Genomic DNA, 22,906 nt, shown 5'->3' with positions numbered 1-22,906 from the left:
TTGCTGCTTTACTCCTGGTCGTAGCGTGATTTTATATATTATGCCTTCCTCAACAACATCTATCTAACCAACAAAAAAAGATTTTTCCACAGTTTCCGTAGTTCCCGAGATTAGCGCGTTCAATCAAACAAACTCTTCAGTATTATGATATTAGTGTACATTTCTGCGGTAATGTACTTAAATATGTATGTCAAAATTGGCATTTTAGGAAAATAATTTTGGCAATATAAAGTTTTTTGGTAATTTACCGCTAATTGCTAAGCAATTTGTGGTTAATGTTAACGTTTATGTATAACTAAGTTGTGAAAACTTCATTGGTTTATGTGATAAAAAAATGAGGCATTACTCTTAAGTGTAATAGCACTGCTTATTTTCCTTGAAAAATTAATAAGTAAAGTCTAGTCACATATTACTCCCCTTTCAAATGTGAGGTGGCGGGTACCTACTAACCCAGTTTCTCCTACCTACTAACCCAGATATGCCGTTTTCCTCAGGGTTTCTTTAGCCATAAAAGCAGGATTCGAATCTGGTGACTATATGATTATAATACTACTATATATTCCTTGCATGTCTAGAGAAAAAAACGTCAAAAGTGTTAGTAAAACTTTTACTATCAATATTGAACCCACACATTGATTGCGTGTTTTTAAAGAAATGAAAACATTCGAAGGATTATGTAGGAATAAAAACACCATGATATTAATTACTAATATTTATTTTCCTCAAATACTACAGCTATTTTTACATTGATACTATTTTTCAATTGATTTTGGTGACAATAATATTATATCTTAAAGATGTCCTTCCAACTTCATTAAACGTAACCTTATCATTTCAAAACAATACTTCTCCTTTCACATTAAAAAGATAACCTAAAGAGTAAAATTAATAAAAAAAAACTTAGGAATGAATTGCTCTCACTATACTTGTAGTTTTAAGTTCCATTGGCAGATTGACAGATAGATGGTGATAACAATAAAAATCCAAGAAGAGTGCGTCATAACAAGGCGCGTATAATATTATAATCCTGGCCTTTGTTTCTGAGAACTAATATTATTAACACCATTAGATCAGAATAATGAAAATAACAACTAACTAGCTCTATGTGAAAATAGAGATAGTTAGTTATTTTTTTATTGAGTTTTATTGAGTTTAAGCCCCCATTAAAAATATAGCCCAGTTTACAAGTGCGATTGTTGTAAGTATTTATTAAGGAACCCGCCTATTCAAACGATTCTTTTTTTTAGATTCAAAAACCATAAGACTAACCCCTTTATCTATAAAAAAAAACTGCCAAACTCTAAAGGTACCTCCGATAAGTTTTCAAATCCTGCAACGCAATTCCTTACATTTACCAATGCTCAGTGCTTAAAAGGTGCTACATAAAAATCAAGTGAAAAAGTGACATTCAGCTATATTTTAAATATATCTTGTGCAGTTTCAAACATTTAATTTAAATTATTATAATTCAATAATCGTGTTTGGGATGGGCGTCAGGGAAAGTTTTAAGATTTATCAAATAGCATACGTCTCATTTACCTTTAGATGTTTTAAGGGAAAAAGTTGACTCAGCAAGGGAAGTTCCTAAAAACTCTAAACCCACTACTTCCGGATTTTACATGTTTTTCAATTATCTGTAACTGTTAATTACGTTTTGTTGATGGTTGTTCCATGTCATTAAATATGTAGGTATAGCTTATTTTAATAACAAAAAACTAAATATTAGTATTAAAGACAAAATATAATTATAACGTGATGCCTTAAACCACTAGTAAACTTACTTAAAAAAGTGGAAAATTTAGTGTTAGGATACTAGATTTACGCAAGTATTGGTCTAAGAGTTTTAACTAATTTCTGAAGCACCTGATACCTACATTTTATCTAACGAATACGATGTTGTCGATACTGTTAAACACAAATCTCTAAACTAAATTGAAAGGTCCAAGAGTTTTGCTGTATCTGCTGGATAAGGATGAATAAAGGTGTGAATGAACGAAACAATAAAAAATATATATAATAAAATACACAGAGCAAGTTAGATAGAGGGTACAATTTGTTGGCCTTGTTGATACATAGCGATCTATTCCAGGCAACTAAAAGCGTAAAAAGACATAAGAATATGAAAGGTACGACTACAAAAGGTGTACAATATGTTTAAATTAAACGAAATAAAAATACATACAATATAATTAAGAATATAACTACCCAAAACATCTGGGAAAAACAACGCACACACCCAGAAGAAGAAAGATAGCACTATTTAAGACTTCCTTTAAGTCATATCGTTTAATTTAGAGAATCATTTACAAAAGAATTGGCACCAATATCTATAAAAGTTTGAAGTGTTCCCTGCTTTAAGTATTTAATCTTTGCTAATGTCTTAAGTATGTAGTGTGATAGATATATATGTAAATGGCGTTAAATCAGATAGACTCTATATATAAAATTTAAACATTAAATTACATTTAATATCCATTTAATGTAACATATATGTAGTCGTAAAACATTTTGTAATTTTTCTAACATATAAAACTATAATCATTAATAGCTAGACTTAGATGGAATAGTTAATACTCGAACTAATAATTCTGGTGTAGTTTTTAATTTAAGTATAATCGGGAATCGGGAGTAATCGGGAACAGGGAATGGGCAAAAAAGTTGTGGTATTTAATATTTTTTTATTTGCCAAAAGAACTGCAACATTTATTTACTTCAATGTTTATATAAAAAATAAGTAAACTGAGAATACGTTAACATAGGAGCAAAAATAAATCCTGACAGCACAGTTACTACTTGATGCGGTAAGAGTAAAGGTTGAGTATTATTTTACAAATAGAATCAAAGCTAAACGAGCGCAATCAATAAAAGTATAAGTATGTTAGCGAAGTCGTTGTCGTTTTATATATTAATAAATGCGATCGAGTTGAACCTTCACAAAAGAGAATTTAGGTTTTTTTTAATTAATTGATTGTTTTGCCATAATTACATTTCATACCCATTTCGTTCAAAACATCGCTCTCATTGCTGTCCCGTATGTTCTATGAGCCCATCCACATAAATACTAAATGAGATAGAATGTAGCCGATACACAATTCGCCCGTGTACTAGAAATTTATTTCCAGCTATGGGAAATATCAACACTATTTACGCCACACTAATCTAATACATCAAACACATATATATATTAAAATCATCCCTTGGTTAAATTTGGTAAACATGTAAGTAAATATCTTTTAAAACCTAAGCAACACCCCACCCTACACTACGTGTAAACGCCTTACGTGTTCGGTGCCCAAGTGCATTTATGAAGGGTCAGGTGTGTTCAACCTTCACCATCAGTGTACTTAGTGTGAGATTTATTTTATTTAGATCTAGTTACAACACTAGGTGCTCTTACTAGATGGCGCTCTTTGGTTTCCATACTAATCGTAGTAAACTTTCACTTACTTTTACTACTTTAGGTAGAAAATATCACACTAAGTACCCAGAAACGCGCCGCAAAGGCTCGTTTGTTTATGGTAAAACGCTACGATTAATTTTAACTCGGTAGGCATGGCATCTGGTGAGGTGCCGTTCTATCATTAGCCTAACACCATTTCTAACATTAAGATATTTAAACTTTTCTTATTTTTAAAAATATGTATTTAGAATATAACTACCATGAAAGTATTCCTTTAGCAATAGAGTAGGGAACCACATAAGCTCAGAAATAAAATAAGAAAGCGGTAAAACAGAAAACTTGTTTTCCATGAACCATCTCTTCTAGTATTCTCCAGGGTCAACTCCGGATAGTATGGACATAAGATAAAAACCTCGGGGTGTGTGAACGAATAGGTGTAGAAATTTTTGTATCATTACCCACCTGTTGTATTATAGGCCAAGCAACTGTAAGGATTAATAAAAAATTGTGGTAATCAATTAAAACATTTGATAATGTTTTTATGTTGTGATATGTTTTAAATAAAAGCAGTTGTGATTTATTTAGTCTCTACCGAATTTTATTTTTATAATGATTATTTTGTTAGTGTTATTTTAGTCAAAATGTTAGTTACTTTTAGTTTTTATTCGTAGTATTTGATGTCGTCAAACAGTTTCTAGTTAGTTAGTTCACTTAAAATTTATTTAAATGCGTACCCAGTACCCATGTGATTTTTATTTGAATCGTATTCTGAGTGAACATTAATATATTTATATTAAAGCTATTACCTAAAAATACAAACGAAAGGAAAAATTGCAAAGTGTACGTTCCAATTTTCCAAGTAGGTACCTAATTTTCTATGTTTGTGTATAATCTATTAAAGAGTATGCCAATAAAATATTATATAATATACAAGGCTAGTTGGAAAGGGGGTATTAGAGCCGATAAATAATACTTTTAGATATATAACTATGCAAAGTTATGCAGTGACAAACCATATTATCAGCTGTGTTTACATTAAGCAAAACGATGATGGTCCTGTCATTAATACCGATTCTCTAGATCGTTAGTGATACCTTTACGGGTAGTTTACTAGTACCACCTTCATAAACAGCCTTGTATATACGGGTAAATAATATGAATATTGCGCCGCCCTAAACAAGTTCGTCATTATCTGCTGCATGCTGGCGGTAGATCAGCTATCTACTGCGATCACAAACACGTCTGGCAAGCGTGACCCGACCAATATTCTATTGGTCTGCAAAATCATTATTGTGAGAAAATAAGAATACTGTTTGGTTCTTATTAAAATAAAAACAATATTAAGAAATATAGTCATATTCTGAGTGCAAAGTAAGAAACTTAGGTACATTTAATTTAAAAATTTCTATAAAATCTTTAAAACAGATATTAAATAAGCCTTTTTTTAATATGAGACACATTAATTCTGCAGTCTTTTATGTTTTCCTTTTATGCCTGTACGACATCTTCGCTATATACTGTAGTTCGTTTTCTGAAAGCGGTCGAAAGGTTGCAAATTGGTTCTGAGGGTCAATAATATATAATTATTTATTTTCATATAGTTACCAAAATGGCCTGTGGTAACGAACTTAAGTTATATTTTTTAAGTTCTGTTAAAGAAAATAATGTACGTTTAAACCGTTCGAATGGAATGAATCATTGAAGTAATATCCATATTATTAACTCGTGGATATATAAAGTCGTGGAAAATATTTGGCTTTGTAAACATTTACAGAAAAAGTCTTACATTAATAGTATTCGAAGTATCACGACAGTGTGCAACACATGTTTGCAAATAATCCTTTAGAAAAAAAATACATATTTACAAAGTATATTTTATAGAACATTATAACATTTATTAAACTTTATATAGGTACTATTTTAAATCTACAGGATGTTTTGTAAGTCAAAAAATAGATAGTTTTCACCTTACTTTCACTATGTTTTAAATTTCTAGTATCGAAACTACTCAGTCAGTATATGAAGTAAGTATGATTGGAGGCTTAGGGATAGGTGCAGAATGGTAGTAATAAACGTTGAATTGTTGTTAATTAACATGTAAAAAGAAATAAATATTAGCATTCGAAGGTAATTTGTAGTATACGTTTCTTTAACTGGATTAAAAGGTTCAAAAGTTTCAGGTGTTTCTCGTTAAATACTGTAAGAACTGGTCTTTGTATAATGCTCAGAAAGTAAGTATCAAAGTTACAGAAATTTTATAATGCGGACCAACTTATTAAACATCCTGTATGTTACATCAATAGACAAATATAGACAATAAGACTCTTAAGATTAATTGACACTTAGACACAAATAGATATATATATATCATTAAAATCTAACATTCTACATGATCAAATCTCGAATAGTGAATAATTGTTGCTTTGACAGATGCACACGAAGCATGCAGTACTTACTTAGGCACTAGCAATGTTTGCATTCGTATAGCGTTTGTGTTTTAGTAATTTCAAGTGCAGCACAGTAATTATGAACTAATTATAATAATAATAATTAAAAAAAAACAATTAATATATATTTGCACTTATTCTCTCAGGTAAAATTTCGTAATTTGTATATTAACGTATTTGGCATTCAACTTTCTTTACAGAGTAAAAAAAATCATTCTCTTAAGATAAAAATGACAAACCATGGCGGCCATTCGTGCCCATAAACAAATATTTGCTGTCTACCTAAAAGTGTTTCTGCGAACCTTTTAGTTATTATTTAAATATTTGATTGTATTTTTCTTTTCTTTCCATTCATCACATTTTCAGTTAATGAGGTCTCTGTACAGACACCGTGATTCGTCTATAGGTTAATCGATAACAGGGATCACGAGGCGGTGAAGGAATGCAAACGGGAACTCTTTAATTTGATAAAATCGAAATAATGTTTATAGAAATCCACTTATCTGAAAGTAGTTTATGGATAATAGACGGAGATTCATCAAGGACTATGTTTCACACCTTCCTATGTATTTTAATGAAACATAACACTAAATTTTTATAGTTAACTCTATTATGACTCGCAGAAACACATTTGTAGAAGAAACTTGGTGATATTTACTCTGCCACTATGTTATTGATAAAAATTCCAAATGGTTATTAGAAAATTCAATACCAATAGTTAAAGTAACTAATAAATATCCCCAAATTTGCTAATGTACGAAGACGAGTTAATATAAGAAAAAAAAAACCCGTATAATTTTCCCTATTCACGTCATAGAAACTTTAAATAAACCCTTAAATCTCTTCTCAAATTTTGTCATACATATTATGTTGTCATGGCAATGTCCCTACTTGCATATAGCACGTATTGGAGCCAGAGGTTGGCCATTCCCAAATCAATAAATAATAATTTATTTTTATAGAGGAAGACTTTTTAATCGATGTCCAAATCTTTTTCTAGGCATTAAGTATTTTTTTTAAATAAGTTACGGCAATGTTTTTATCCCGAAAGAGTATTTAATACAGTGAGGTTTCTCAGTGTAGTCCCTGTACTACGAAATATTTCGTATTGCTTAAAGCTTCATTAGGTTATAGACTATTCAACATAATGCTACGACCCTAAGGAGCTGAGCAAAAAGAGAAAGAGAAATAACGGTATCTTTCTTGCTGGGCCGCTTGCCACTTGTGTCGGTGACTTGCCGCTTGTTGTACGTCGAACATTCTTGACGTTCTCCAGCTACCGAGAATGTAGATGAGGATTTCAGGTAGACTTCGTGTTGTTCTACCATGCCCGTGGTATATTGATTATTGTGTAAAGTAGCCAAATAATTTTTGTATGTGACAAATGTATATATAGAAAGTTGACTATAATACATTCGTAAACATACTGGAAATGGAAAAAAACACAGCGTATGGCAGTGTTTTTGAAACATAAATTATACGTAGTAACAAATATCTCAATATATTACTACTGATTGACATCAAACGAAATGGCATGTTTTGTAATTTTCGCCAAAGGTCTTCTTATTATTTGGACATAATCAAAAAGTCTTCCTGCATAACAGTTATTTAAGTGTTTATATAAAAAATATGGTTTTCTGATTTTCAAGGATAAAATCTGTGAAAGCATTAACTGGTGCAATCATATGCAGTGTCATTTGCCCGACAGCTGGCCAGGCCAGGTTTGGACCGAAAACGACAGCTAGGTTGCTGCATGTCATTTTGTTGACACAGCTCCTGTCCTGCACCTGTGGAAAAACGTGAACGGTATCAACCAGTTGCCATTGTAGTCCAAAGAATCACAGTTATTGTTAATGCGAGAAATTCAATAATAACCGTTGATGTGTTATTTAACTTCATCAATTCCTAAGGTGACTTATACGGGACGGGAAGGCATTCGAGAAACAAAGAATTGCTAAAATAGTGAACTTATACATTCACATAATTAATTATGTTTGACGGCCGATGGCGCAGTGGTCAGCGACCCTGCTTTCTAAGTCCAAGGCTGTGGGTTGATTCTCACAACTGGTAAAGTTTGTGTGATGAACATGAATGTTTTTCAGTGTCTGGGTGTTCATCTGTATCATCGTCATCATCATCATATCAACCCATTACCGGCCCACTACACCTAGGCACGGGTCTCTTCCCACAAGGAGAAGGGGTTAAGGTTGTCATAGTCCACCACGCTGGCCCAGTGTGGATTGGTGGACTCCACACAAATTTGAGAACATTATGCAGAACTCTCAGGCATGCAGGTTTCCTCACGATGTTTTCCTTCACCGATGAAGCAAGTGACATCTTAATTACTTAAAACGGACATAAATTAAAAAACTTAGAGGAGGATGAGCTTGGATTCGAACTCTGCATCCCGAAATACATGACCTAGATAAACATGACCTGGAATATAAATAAACTGGTGGAACGTAGGCAAGCAACAAAAAAACGATACGAAAAGCATTTGTATAACTAAAGTTTAAAATATTCGTACCTTATGTAAGAATTGAAATATGTATTTCAGCAATCGATAATTATCCAGTGGCAGCCTTTCCAAAATTAGCAACTTAACCTTTTGAGGTTTCTCACTGTTCGACCAAGCTGCAAAAAAAAAGAAATAGTTAGTACGGTGACAAAATTTATCAATTAATTTATAATTAGATCCTTTGAATGTACGTCTATAATGACTGATGTAATAAGAAAGAATTTAAAGTATATATCTTACTCTGAAATTTTAATATGTCATCGAACAGTTCAAAAGTCAGCAATGGCTCTTCCAAATCTCTGAGGAAGGTCTTCATGAGCACCGCAGCATTGTGCGGGTCATCTCTGAACGATATTGGCTCGCCCTTGTTGCACGCTCTCTGCAGTTCCTTGATCACCGTAATGTTCGCTGACCTCCGGAATATCCCTTCAGTCTCCAGGGCTGCCAGTTATAAACAATCATGTCGTTAGTGTTACAATTATACATTTTTCATATTCAGTTCATAATTCCTTTAGGTCACCTACTACCATGGGCGTACCCAGGAAATATAGCAGAAAATGTATGGTGGCCAAGATACAGACAAGACAGACAGACAAAAATGAAAAAAAAAAAAATACAGTTTTGGCTTTAGTATCGATTATTGAGGGCCCTCAAAAAAAAATCACAAAACAGCCACGGACGACCTGACCTATAAAAATCACATTTTCTAGACCAGAAACTGGGTAAGCTCATGCCTAATTCAGATGTCGGAATGTTAAAATAAAACTTGTATAAGTCGGGCAAACTTCAGAAAATACTAAATTAACGATCACGATTATGTAATACGTACACAAACCTATCTCAATTTGTAGATGGCTTTTTAAATATTTGTTTTTTTTTGTTGATTTATCCGCAATTTAAAGTCGATTTTACAAATAAACACTGTTCATAAAGGCTACAATAAGATCCGTTCTATTAAAGTTCTATTAAAATTAGCAATTCTGGAAAGGCAGAAACGATTTATTTTAACTCACCTTCAGGTTGCGACAAATAATCGACACACTGTCTGATTACGGGTGGTACGGAGTCAATCATGTTGACGTTGTTTTCTTTGATGAACTGCAGCGAAACGCCGAACTGTTGCGTGGCGGGCGGGGATAGGCTTTCGGGATTCATTGCTGGGTTTGTATTTGATGAATTTAGTGAAGTCTGCCCCATTTGTCTTGCCATAGCAGCAGCCCTTGGGTTTTTAGATAGCAGCACCTTATCGTACCTATACAAAGAGCACTATATAAAATTTTAAACAAATATAGAGTCATTAGGTACTTATTAATTTAACTTCACATTTGATGGCCGATTGGCGCAGTGGGCAGCGACCCTGCTTTCTGAGTCCAACGCCGTGGGTTCGATTACCACAACTGGGAAATGTTTGTGTGATGAGCATGAATGTTTTTCAGTGTCTGGGTGTTTATCTGTATATTATAAGTATTTATGTAAGTTATTCATAAAAAAAATATTCAACAGTCACCTTAGTTCCCATAACACAAGCTACGCTTACTTTGGGACTAGATGGCGATGTGTGCTTTGTCGTAGCATATTTATATATTTATTTACAATATTATCGTATTTTAGTTTATTACTTTAACAAACTAAGTAAAACTCGCATGTATGTTTCGCAATGTTAAATATGGCGAATCATTATCATAAGCATCACTTCAACCGATTCACGTCCACGTGCTGGACATAGGTATTTTAAAAAGAGTTCCACGATCCAAGAGAGGGGCTCTTGTTGATATATTTTTCATAAAAGTTCCAGTAACATGAATACTCTATTAAACGTTGGAGGTTAGTTAGGTATTTCATGACATTAACGAAAAAAAAAACCAGCACTTACTCAAGCACTTGTTCAGGAATGCACAGTTTGTCAAGATCCAAGTGTTGCTGTAGTTCATGTAAATAATTAACGTACATTACTTTTTTTCCGAATTTAACACTTATAGCTGGTCTTAGCATTTGCCATACGATTCGAATTAAGTTCGTTGGATGCACTAAGTAAAGTGCCTTGAGATTCTTTTTGAAATTCCTGTCGAAAGCTTTATAAGCTTTCCACAGCCACGAAAGAGGAGGTTTATTTTTACTAGTTAGTCCATAATGAAGATACACAACACTATAGTCTTGTTTCACAAATTTGTCCAAAGTTGATGTAATGTATCTGTAACAAAGAAATTATTTCAGTGCAGGTAGCTTCATCGACATAATATGTAATCAGTAGAAGAAAATTGATTAATAGAAAAGTTTACTACCTCAATAAGATATCTGGGTGAACGTCCTTACTGGGTGGCATATGACACGCTGATATTATGATGATGCGGCGACCAATCTCATCGTCGCCGACAACTTCCACAAAGCCTGTTTCCGCAAGTTCAGCAAAGCAGTCATAGTCCAGTGATGAATCAGCGATCTAAGACAAAAATTATTTCTCACGTCCCTGCTTTATCTATACTAATATTAGAGAGAGAAAAGATTCAGTCTGCAATAGGCTCCTAAAGTGCTTGACCTAATTTAACCATTTCTTCGCAAACAAACAAGCAAAACTATCACAAAGTAACATAGTATTTAATTCATTAACAAAAAAACAGGATTTCCTTAAGAAAATTGCAATAATGTAGCAAAGTTTTGCCTATGAAATGCCATTACTTGGCTTGCACTACATGATTGAAGTACCTACTCATTATTACCTACAAAAAAGTCCGCGAGAGAAGATAATCTTAATCTTGGTCGCGTTAGAAGCTTTAGTATTCTAAAATGTTATTAGATCGCTAGTAGAAACAAAAGTCAGTTACATTAGTATCGCAGTATTAATTCTAATTAAAATAAATAGTTTTATTATCAAGGGTAACTATGTATAGCCGTAAAATATTTTTTAATTCATTCCAATCGGACATTTCATTTAGTTAACTTATCGCGAGTTAAAAATATTTAAGAACACCAAAGCAAAACCGTTCTTTTAAGATATTTTATTCTATTTATTAAGTATTTGAAATTTTTGTTTTTAAAAACCACCGATTTATCTACAAGAATACGCAACTTTAAAATATCAGTAGAACGACGCCAAAATTAAATGCAACACGTCACGGTACGGGATGCTTTAAAAACAAAAACAAAACAACTTACATTAAACCTATTCATTGTTCTTAGCATTAGACCTAATGCAAATATATGAATTACTGTATTTATATCATAGGCTTAGTTAGTTGTGTATACTTTTCAAGATCCCAAACCGAACGGAGAACACACGCGATGTTAAAAATAAGTATTGATTTGTGATGTAAGTTTAAATGAAGACTAATAACCGGATACTTTTAGCATCGGCGAATTAGCCATCTCGCCGCTGCATCGTAACTACATCGCTTTCAACGATGTTCTGCGCTTCGTTTATGTACTGCGCGTTCGACAATCCAGCGATATCGTTTCTACATCGCGTTTGAGCGTAGGAGATCCCTTTAAAATCCAAACCTAGCGCGATGTTGCAACGATACAGCTCGCTGTAACGTTTCTACATTGCTTCCAACTCTCAACGATGTTCTGCGCTTCGTTTATGTACTGCGCGTTAGACAATCGCGCGACATTGCTTCTGCATTGCATTTCGAGCGTATGTAGGAGATCCAGAATAGTACTGCAACATCGTTTCTGTATTGCGATAGGGTTTTTCTTGTGGACTTGAAATAAACAGGTTTTGCTCAAATAGACTACCAAAAAGTAAAGAATGGGCACCGAGCGATTGTTTACTTTATTATTTGAAAAGAAATTTACGGTACCGACGATTTTCAAATGAATACGAACTGGAAGACCGTGATTTGGGGTGGTATTAAGGATCAAAGATCATTATGAAAAATGAATATTTTCACAATTTTTTCCTTTTTTAATATTTCCTTACTAAGTTTTTATGTTATTAAGTTTTTTGCTTAAAATTTTACTTCTCTCGTAGCATGCAAAGGTTTCCTTAATGTATTAATCACTGTGATTTATGATAAATTTAATATAGAAAATTATACGTTTAATGTAGTTTTAAAATAATATTATAATTTTAAAATAATAAATGATTTTTGTAATACAAGTAGACATAAAACAACAGAAATATCAAAAACGATACTCAATATTTTTTTACGTATCGCGATCTTTTTTCTAACCATTACTGCCTTACATAAAAATTAACGGGCATTATAAATTAATGATAGTTACTGTTTTAATTTATTGCAAACTTAAAATATTTGAAAAGATGCTCAGTAAAGCGCGGTAAAAATAAAGCTACTTATGCACTATAAGACTTACCACAAATGCTTCCTAACTGATAAAGTTCCCGGTATCACTTAATAACAAAAAAATCTCTCGGGATCACACGGGATGGTTTTATTCATTGAATGAAATAAAATAAAAATTTAAACGATATTGTAAACACCGCGGTAATGTTACTGCTCACCAAAATCACTTAATCACCACAATCACTGATATTATTCATAATGTTATCATTTATTTAAGCAACATACCGGCGTAAGAATAGGACCTGCACCTTTAGAGGTACGCAGCCTGAATGCGTTTTGACAGGGGCTCGAGACCTAGATTGCAATATTGATTACCGGTTCGGCGATAGCGAGTGATGACGCAGGTTTCAATTTTTAATGCGCCGATTTCAAATATCAATGTTGTGTTCAAATAGCATGTATTATTTATAAAACCTATATGACGAAGAAAAATTATTGCTTATTATATATAAGCTTGTTTAAAAATCCTATTATGGCGTAATGGGATTACATAAACAATTAAAAGGCTTGGCAATTAATTGCTCTAAGCTGAAACTTAGTTTTAAGTGATTTGAGAGATGGTCAATTACTCATATCAACAGCAAAACTCGGCTAAGTTTTTTGGTCTTTGATTTATATAGTTTGAAGATGTAGAAAACAATAACTATCACGCCATTAGGTATCATGGAGAAATAGGTACGCCCGTTTCACGTGTCTGTAAATAGACCTATTTGTCTATAAATACATTTTAAATTTGAGAATTATTTAGGTAGATGTTTAGCGTAAGCTTGCAATTTATCATTCCTTTGCTTTATTTGTATGCTTAAATAACGAGAGACATGCCAATAAAGTACTCAAAAGTAATAAAATGTAGTGAACACATTTTCTTATTTTAGAGTAGGCAATCTTGATTTTCAATTACCAATTTTTTTCCAATTTTACTTAGTCATGTCAGGAATTTCAAAGTTATAAGTATAAGCAGTCAGGACCTACTCAAAGCTTTTAAACTTTAATTTTCCTTCCTGTTATGGAATAAAGTCGCAAGGTGAAAGGTTAGGAGAATAGTTAAAGGGGGTATTAAGATAGTTGTACACGTTATGTGAGTTATGATAATTTAGTGTTTCGGCAGAATTGCGGACCAGCTTAATCGTGATCTCAGAGAAGGTGCCGAATTCCTTGCTTGCCCCAATACGCACTAATATCCTTATATAATTTTGATGCACTGCTATAGGTACACGATCATGTAACACAGTAACAATGCAAGACTTTTCAGAAAAATAAAGCAACCCGTTCTTGGACGCGTCTGTGACAAGACATTTTTTTGCCGAAAGACAGGTACTTGTCAACATTGTGGTTAAATAAATACAATCTTGTGGAAATTGCCACTTAGAAATTATATTTTAAATAGACGGCGTTCTTAACGTGGTTCGAAGTTCACCGGGCTACCTGGTTATAAATGGCAATTCTTGATAGTTACTTATGATACAAATACGTAAAGAATATATATTTTTACCATTACTTTTGTAAATACTAGTTTTTTTATGTAAGAAAATAATGCGCTTTGAGTGTGTTCTACGGTCTACAGCTTTGAGTTACCTAAAAGTATAGTATAGTATAGTTATAATGATATTTTTTTAATTATTATAAGGGGTCCTATTATTTTATATATATTTTTTTATATTTATTATTGGTGAACTCACCATCCTTACTTTTATTAAAGTACAAAAAGATCCGAAAATTGACAAAAGCAAAGCATTTTTGGGGAAGCAAAGCGACAACGTACAAAAATATAATTTTTCTGGGCCACAATCAGATCCATTGTTTGTAATTAAGAATTCACACGAATATCGTTGACCTTTGAACCTGAAATTACTAGCAAGGCCACTGCAAACAATACTAAAAATGGCTTTGATGCAATTAACTTGCAATCAGCTAAGATATCTTGCTAATGGGGATTCTTTTGCAAGTATAATAAGTGAAGAAGACACTACACTGAAGATTTGATACTTTTAGACTATTAGCAGATCATTCGGCTTAAACTTTCACAGAAGGCCTATAATCATAATCCTGAAAACATAATAACTGTTATAAATTTCCATATATATATGAAATAAAAACACATATTAGTAGTAATTTTAATATATTTTTTTTTTTTTGAAATAGGAATTTGTTGTGAGAGCATCTTGAGGTTTTCTTGAGGGTTTTAGCTTATAACTACGTGTAAACTGAACATAGTGTGTTTGGTTTTATTATTCAAACCAAACACACTATAGTAGTAATTAAAATTGTGTAAGTGTAAGTTGTGCTTCACATTTCGAAGATAAGCATTGAAAAAAATTAATCCTTCGAAGTCATAATTAATTCTACTTACTTCTAAGACCCACATCCGCGTTTAAAAACAAAACATTCCAGCATCCCATCGCATAACGACACTTTTGGCCCATGGCTTTTTTTTTACTTTTGATAAGAAATTAAATGCCACATAACAAGAAGAAAAAGAAATATATAATAAAAATAATACTTAATGAAATGCCATATTGCAAAGTCCAGCCAATGACCAAATAGTAATATAAATTCATAGTACCAAATTCTTGGTTCAGAAATTAACTGCGATGAGAGTGAGAGATCACCTATGTTTGAGCACACATTTATGTACTATATAATATTTCCGCGTAGTTGGAAAATCTCTCTGGAGATTGACCACTCTGGCTAAAGTCGGTCAGTCAAACTGTCTATAAAGTTAATGAGTAATATCTTTAATTACGTCAGCTTTTAAGGGATTACAGAAACCAAAAATATTATTAAAGATTCAACTCAGAAGACATATCGACAAAATTGACTTTACTTTTAATTATATGATATGAATAACTATTCAACATCAACCAATTGCCAGCTCAACACAAGCACGGGGCTCCTCTCAGAAAAAGAAGGGTTTAGACGTAGTGAAGTCTACTAATCCAACCTGGAAAAGTGTGGATTAGTAGACTCCACATGTCCTTGACAATTTAGACCATTATGAAGAGCTCTCATGATGGATTTTAAAAATCCTATTATAATATTAAGCATTACTTAAACGATAAAAAAGCTTGGTTGGGGCTTCATAACTTAATATAACTTTACTGTGAGATGGTGATAACAAAAAAAAATTACCCGGCTAAGTGTGTTGTGGGCTCTTTTTAGACCAGGGCGCGATTGGAACCCTCGTAGCTTTAGGTTTAAGTCGGCGAACGAAGTTATCACCATTTAATATGGTTCCCCTCACAGTGAAGCAAGTGATACTAGATTGCTTGAATTAAAAACGCATACAACTGCGAATAATAAGACGCGCGTGCCGGCGATCAAATTCGTTCTTCCGAAAGAGAAGCCGAAACTTTGCTCACGAGATTAGTAAATTTGTTTTTTATTGATTTTATATACTATATGCACAATATAAAATCAGCGTCCTGTGCTAATTCAAGCAAACTATCTAAAACAGTGACCGGAGGATCATAAGCGGCATTTTAATGGCGCCACTCGTCACATTAAGCACATAATGATTTGAGCACAGCATCAATTGTACCTACGTTTCCCAACCAAACAATTACTAAAGCGTGATCGAAATGATACTATAGAACGTCATGTTCTATAATATAATTTCGACCACGCTTACGTTGTCTAGTAAAATATAAAAAAAACAAAACTGTTTATTTAGTGACGCGATTGTATTGCCGCTCTTACCAGCCATGGACTAAAAGTGTTATCGTTATGCGATGGGCCGTTCAAATGTTTTGTTTTTAAAATCCGATTTTCTTCAAATTTAACTTATTTAGCAGCCTATATCTCTGAAATGTGACACTAAAGACTTTTTGTCAAAGATTATTTTTTGTTTGTTTCTTTAAATTCAAATTATGGGTGACTGCGATTTCGTAATAAAATCAAAATGTCAGAAGATAGGTAAGCCAGCCTCCATACAAAAAACTTCATTATCAAAATTATCAAAATTAAGCTTAATTTGCTATACTCCGCGAAAAGCAGGAGGGTATATTGCCGAAGATCTGTTTGGTGTGGAGTATAAGGATTGAAGAAATTATAAATTACACCACACAGATTCTCCTGCTTTTCGCAGAGTATAGCAAATTAAGCTTAATTTTGATAATATATCATGGATTTCCGCAAAGTAACGCCTGCTTCTATCCAATATTTAAAAACTTCATTGCTTTCTTGTTTCGTTTTTGAAAACACCACCATACAATCTTCTTTGAAAAAAGCATCAGCATCGTCTATTCTATGTATTGCCTATATTGGAAAATTAAGTTTTTATTTAAAACACAGCATTTATAATATAAGCTTGTTGTAACTGGTATTGGGTAAATTTTCCATTGCATCCATAGTCAGGTGACTGAAAAAAAAAATTTGGTCAGTTTACAATGTTTAGGTAAATACATGGATTATTAAAGTCAAAAAACCAATTAAAGAAGTCAAGATTAGATATTGAAACACTTACTGAAGCGCTATAAGTGCTGTTGAAGAATTGCCCATGCTATGCCATTAAGAACGTGAACAACGTGAAAGAAAACATTTACCGTAAAAATGACAATTTAACCACATGCGACACAACAAAAAAAACAAACGCAACAAAAAACACATAAGATTTAAATGCAATACACATTGTTTTTTTTGTAAGGCACTGTTAATATTAATATAATATTATTGCAATGCCATAATCATCATTATCTGAGTATTCTGCTCTAATTACTGCCAAGTTAGGGGTCAATGCCAGATTTTGAGGTCATTTTTAAGAGATTTGATATTGACTCCTTTGAAATTATGGGACTCAATAATTGTAACCAGTCTTATATTGTTATTATGTGTGTTATGTAAAGATTGAATGACTTGTTTATAAATCTTTATTTTTAAATTTAAAGTCATTAACTTCAAGTAATAAGTTAGCGAGTATAGTTCCCTGTCACCTCACAATAATGTAAAGTTTTATGATGAACACTTCATAAGTGCCTGATAGGCATGCATGAAGAATTTTTGAATTTGAATTTGATAGCATAGATGACTGCAATTTAGTTGAAGCGGGTACACATTTTCACTGTTTACAACAGTCTTTTCTAGTGACTTCATAACAAAGTTTTATTAATAACCCCTAAGTTTTATAAATCTAAACAAACAATTTACATTCAGTTCTTAAATTAGAATCTCAGAAATCTGCAGGACAAATATTCAGAGATGAAGCTCCGCACAGATCTTGGTATACAAAGGTATAGATACAGAGACAATGCACCTATAGAATAGTGTAAAACAGCTAATCAATAGGGAATCAAAATAGTGTGTTACAGCGTTATATGTCCCCAAAAACATATTCTTTAAAATGCCGCGTAAACGTTCTTATCAAACCGCGTGACGTGGTCCGAGTGTTAATAAAGCGATCAAGTGAACAGATTGCTTTTTAAAATCTTCTAAATAATGGAAATGGATCAAAAATCATATTGGTGGTGTTTAGTATCGCATTATACATTACTTCAAATAAAATATATAAAATGGCAAAGGAATTACTGCAATTTCTCCGATTTACTTTTTAGAGGGTCATTAGTTTTAAATACTTCTTTACCCTTTCAAATCTTTCTCAGTTTTCTTAAAATAAAAATAAAGTAATCGTGGAAAGAACGCTGTCGGTAATGTAGGTACTTACACAGTGATGACGGTAATAATAAGACTACCAATTCAAAATACGACTATTTTTAAGTTTTATTTGTTGATTTAAAATTTAAAATAAATATAATTTCTCAAAAATACAATCGTTTTATTTAACGAACGATTGCCTATTGATACCCCCCGATCTTCTTTTAGCTAATTTGGCGTGCAAAAGTAGCACTCACACAAAATTTTCTTCCTAAATTGTAACTTTTAAGATGACTAATTTATATTAGGAATTCTTATTTAAATTAAGTAATATAAAATAATAATAATAAGTACCATGCCCATAAGTGAACAGTTAGACGGCTTATATTTATTATAAATATTAATTTTAGTTTGTAATTATTATTTCCATCTATATGTATTATTACTTAAATAAATAAATTTAGCATATAAAATTAAAAGATAGACTATTTAACTTTAGTGAGGCTGAAATGCAAATGCAGATATGTAAACACTACAAAAATAGTAAATAACTTTTAAGGGCACCAGTACCACCACAGGTTTTCGAAAATAACTCGACAGTAACTACTTTGGAACGTTACCAAGGTTTCCCAGTTTGACTAAATCCATGTGTATTGTTCTTTGGTATATTCTAAAGACATGTAGAGTTGGTACAAAAAGTGTTTTTGAAAACAGAACTGATTTTTTTTTAAACATCACAATAATGTGTAAGTTCAAATGCCATTTACAAGTATGCGGTATAACTACACAATCCAGCGACTCCCGAAAACTAGTCATATTTTAAGATGTGCTTAAGATGGAAACAATATTCCTTTACTATTATTTACCTACGCTACAAATACGAAATTAAAAGTACCTCAGTGTATACTTCCGTTGCTCCTGCAAGAGCATCCTCAAAGTTTTCTTCAATAGTACCATCGCTAGTTGATCGTTTTAGATAATCTTCTGTATCAGGTGGCAGAGTAGCTGAAATTATAAAACAAATAGTAAATAAATTAATTTCATAATATAAAATTAGATTTATTTTAATTGATTATTATTTAAATATTGATGATAATTGTCAAGTATTCTTTACATAATAGGATTGGCAGTTTCATAGGTTTTGTATACGAAATAAGTACAATTTATATGTTTGATAAATTTAAAAAATAATAATAATTTTAACTTTGCAGCCTGAGTGCTTTATAAACCAAGCTTTAACAACTCTCTTACCGCCGAAGCCAACATTAGTATATGCTTTTTATGTGTCTTATAGCAACTGTAACTCATGTTATCTAAAGAATGAGAGCAGAACTTGGCTGATTTGGGGCATTTTTTGATCATTGGCTGCTGGATGAAACAATAATTGTATTAAATATTGAACATAACAAATGTAAAAAATTTAAATTTAGTTTAAAATTACTGAAATAATTACTGAATTCTCTTTGAAACACATCAAAAGAAGTTTGATCACAACTTAAATGTTCACACTCAAAGAGCAATTATTATGCAAAAAGTATATGTTATGTCCATATACAGTAGATGCTCAGTGAATTAAAAGAAACTAGGACTCATACAAATTTAATTAAGAATAGTATTATTGTGAGTTGAAATGAATTTGCTTCATGGAGTGCTTGTATAACACAAAACACTCTACTATTGGCCCATAATTCCTATAAGTTAACCTATTGTTTTTCACATTAATCTAAATGATAAAATATATATCTTGAACTATACAAAGGCATTTTAAAATAGTCAGAAATAAAGTCTGTTAGGAAAAAAGTTGCCTCTTATGAACCCTCCTCCCTGAACTTTCTAGGGTTTTCCCTCAGTCAACAAAATTTCACATTAAAGATTATAAGATAGAATTTATACAGTCACAGTAGACTTAGAGCTCTTTGAATGAATGAAATAACAAAAAATAAATCATTTTTTAAAATCAAATATTGCACTCATTTTTAAATACAAAGCCCCTTTACCCAATAAATTTTACCAATTTCTTAAGAATGGTCTATCTATCAATCCACAAGAAAATATTGTTCCCAGCCTAGTAATTAAATTTGACTTTAGATACAATAAATTATATCCCATGCGCATGTAGTGGGTTGGTAATGGGTTGATAAAGAAAAGTTATCAAATGGAACCAACTTCTCAAGGATGTTGTTGTGTTTATTGTGTTAAACAGCTTACTCAGGTATGTAGAAGCGGCCATCAGCTCTGAATCATCGAACTCCAACCTCGGTTCATAATCGTGATAATCCGAGAGGCTTGTGTTCGCTTCTTCAGCCTCTTGAGAACTTGCATGCAGAACTATGTCAGAGAAACAAATAAATTTGTAAAATGCGTAGGTACTTCAATTATTTAAACGACTTTGAACATCATTTTGTTTACCTTGAAAAGCTCTTATTGGACTCGGTTTAGGTTGATATTCTGATTCCATTCCATCCATTTTTGTTACCAACGGAGGCGTTAAGATTTTTGTGTATGTATTAAAATTTATTTTACGTTCGCTGCCTATGAATAATCTACGTCCTTCCAACGTTTTTTTATAGTATAACCACAGAGAGGTATTTAATGTATTCTCTGTAAATTATTGTCTATGGAAAAATAATACTATGATATTTTTGCCCAAAAATTATATCTTTAGTAAATAAAATAATCATCATCATCATTCATATCAACCCATTACAGGGCACGGGTCTCCTCCCACAGTGAGAAAGGCTTAGGCCGTAGTCCCCCACGCTGCAGGCCCAGTTCAGATTGGTGGAAATAATTGAATGGTCTATGAAATAATGTTATTTAGCTGTAATCATAAAATAAAACCCAAATAAATAAATGGGCCCTAAAATTTGAAGCCGTAATCTTAATTAAGTTCTTAACGTCCTTTGCAATATTGAATGCTCCAGTGCTGCCAACGTATACAGAGAATAAACAAAGGCGTCAATTTAAGATGAATGAACTATATCGGTATTTGTCACCATTTTATTTACTTTGGTCTATGGAGGGTACAGGTAAGGAGAGTCATCTGTGTATATGAAAAAGTGTCGTCAAAATGTATTAAATTAGGATGGCGCCACAATTGCATCAGGGTAACTCTTAAAAGAAGCGCCAAATATAAATATTGTTAGAGTAGGCTTGAAAAATAAACAAGGAAGTATGGAGATACAAGGAAGTAAGGTTATATTTACCACAATATTTTGTACAACGTAAGTTGTTGAAATTCTCAATAATTAACTACTTTAGTCGATAATGACATTAAATTTTTTAACTCGGCATACTTCAATTCATCTACGATTGCTACTTCATGCCATACCCTGTGCATCCACCAGCGCCATTGTGGAGGATTTTTGAACTGTTATTTAGCGCATACACTGGACAGTTTTTCAACTTTTCTCCCATATAAGATGACTCTCCTTACCTCTACCCTCCATAATTCATACCATACCCTGCGCATCCACCAGCGCCATTGTGGAGGATTTTTGAACTGTTATTTAGCGCATACACTGGACACTTTTTCAACTTTTCTCCCATATAAGATGACTCTCCTTACCTGTACCCTCCATACTTTGGTCAATGATCTTATAAATACAGTAACACATTAAATCAAGAGCTTTGGTGGGCACCGAATACAGTCCGTAAGCTCAAATGATTTGCAGTCACAGAGCTAGTACATACTAGGTTGGTGTTTGCAGTACACTACATATTTTCATCACTGCTTAAAAACAACTGAGAAAATAAAATAAAAATTCTTCGGACCACAACTGAGAGTGTATTAGTAATTCACCTTGAGATCAAAGAGAATGTGTTAAATCTGCTGCTGCGAGCAGCAGTAAGTTTAGTGCAGCAATGGGCTTGGCTTGACAAAAGTCAGCATACTCAGTTCCTGAACATATTGCCCTTTATCTCTACATTGACTAATTCTACCCTTATTATTTTATGCACATTGCACATGCTCAAAGTGATAGAGTTGAGTCAAATTATAAAGCAACGTTATGGGAGTTAAAATATTTTTGAATGAATGATAACATAAAAAATAAAAGTATAACAAAACAGCGTATACAATTTGGCGGCGTTATCGCATCATTGCAATTTCTTTCAGCCTCCAGGCAACCAATGGCGAATAAATACAAACACAGAAAATATGTAGGTGGTGCACACATACCCGTAGAAAAATATTCCATGACTTAAATAAATATAAAATTTATACAACAATACTTGTAATTAAATAAATATGTAACTACCAATACAAATATAATATATAAAAATTACATTTACTTAAAAAAATTTAATAAATAAAATAAGTATAAAATAAATATCCTCAAACATAAAAATAAAACCGAAAACAAAAAAAAGGAAGTAGTGAATCATCATGGGTTTACATACGATTGAGACGAAAAGTGATCTTTTACAAGTTTAAAAGATATGGTTGGATTTGGCCTCTTGAATAGCCAAAGGGAAGGCGTTCCAACGCTTAACAGCCTGAATAGTGATGGATGGATGGAAGGAATAATTACTACTTATTTAAAAAAAAACGTGTACTAAGTCAGCAATTTGATGGTGGGTAATATTAGAGAATAAAGTAACTTTCAAAAAGTTACCTGTCCAAAAAAAGTAAAAAAAAATTGTCGATAATTGG

At 32.4% G+C, this 22,906-nt stretch overlaps 1 protein-coding gene across 1 annotated transcript; it reads right to left on the bottom strand.

The window, feature by feature from the left end:
- Positions 1 to 697: 697 nt before the first annotated feature.
- LOC120636012 (rho GTPase-activating protein 1-like) lies at positions 698 to 20,789 on the bottom strand. Its single transcript, XM_039907232.1, has 9 exons — positions 20,662 to 20,789; positions 20,461 to 20,580; positions 19,148 to 19,257; positions 10,648 to 10,805; positions 10,239 to 10,556; positions 9,379 to 9,617; positions 8,606 to 8,806; positions 8,375 to 8,481; positions 698 to 7,634 (listed from the first exon to the last, which is right to left on the bottom strand). Exons 1-9 carry the CDS (start codon positions 20,717 to 20,719, stop codon positions 7,464 to 7,466), a joined length of 1,482 nt encoding a protein of 493 aa, XP_039763166.1. The 5' UTR covers positions 20,720 to 20,789; the 3' UTR covers positions 698 to 7,463.
- Between the last annotated feature and the right edge of the window lie 2,117 nt (positions 20,790 to 22,906).

Source organism: Pararge aegeria, chromosome Z (genome assembly GCF_905163445.1).
Source record: "Pararge aegeria chromosome Z, ilParAegt1.1, whole genome shotgun sequence".
Lineage (NCBI taxonomy): Eukaryota > Metazoa > Arthropoda > Insecta > Lepidoptera > Nymphalidae > Pararge > Pararge aegeria.
Note: the sequence above shows the minus strand (reverse complement) of the source record. Positions and strands in the feature narration are given on the sequence as shown.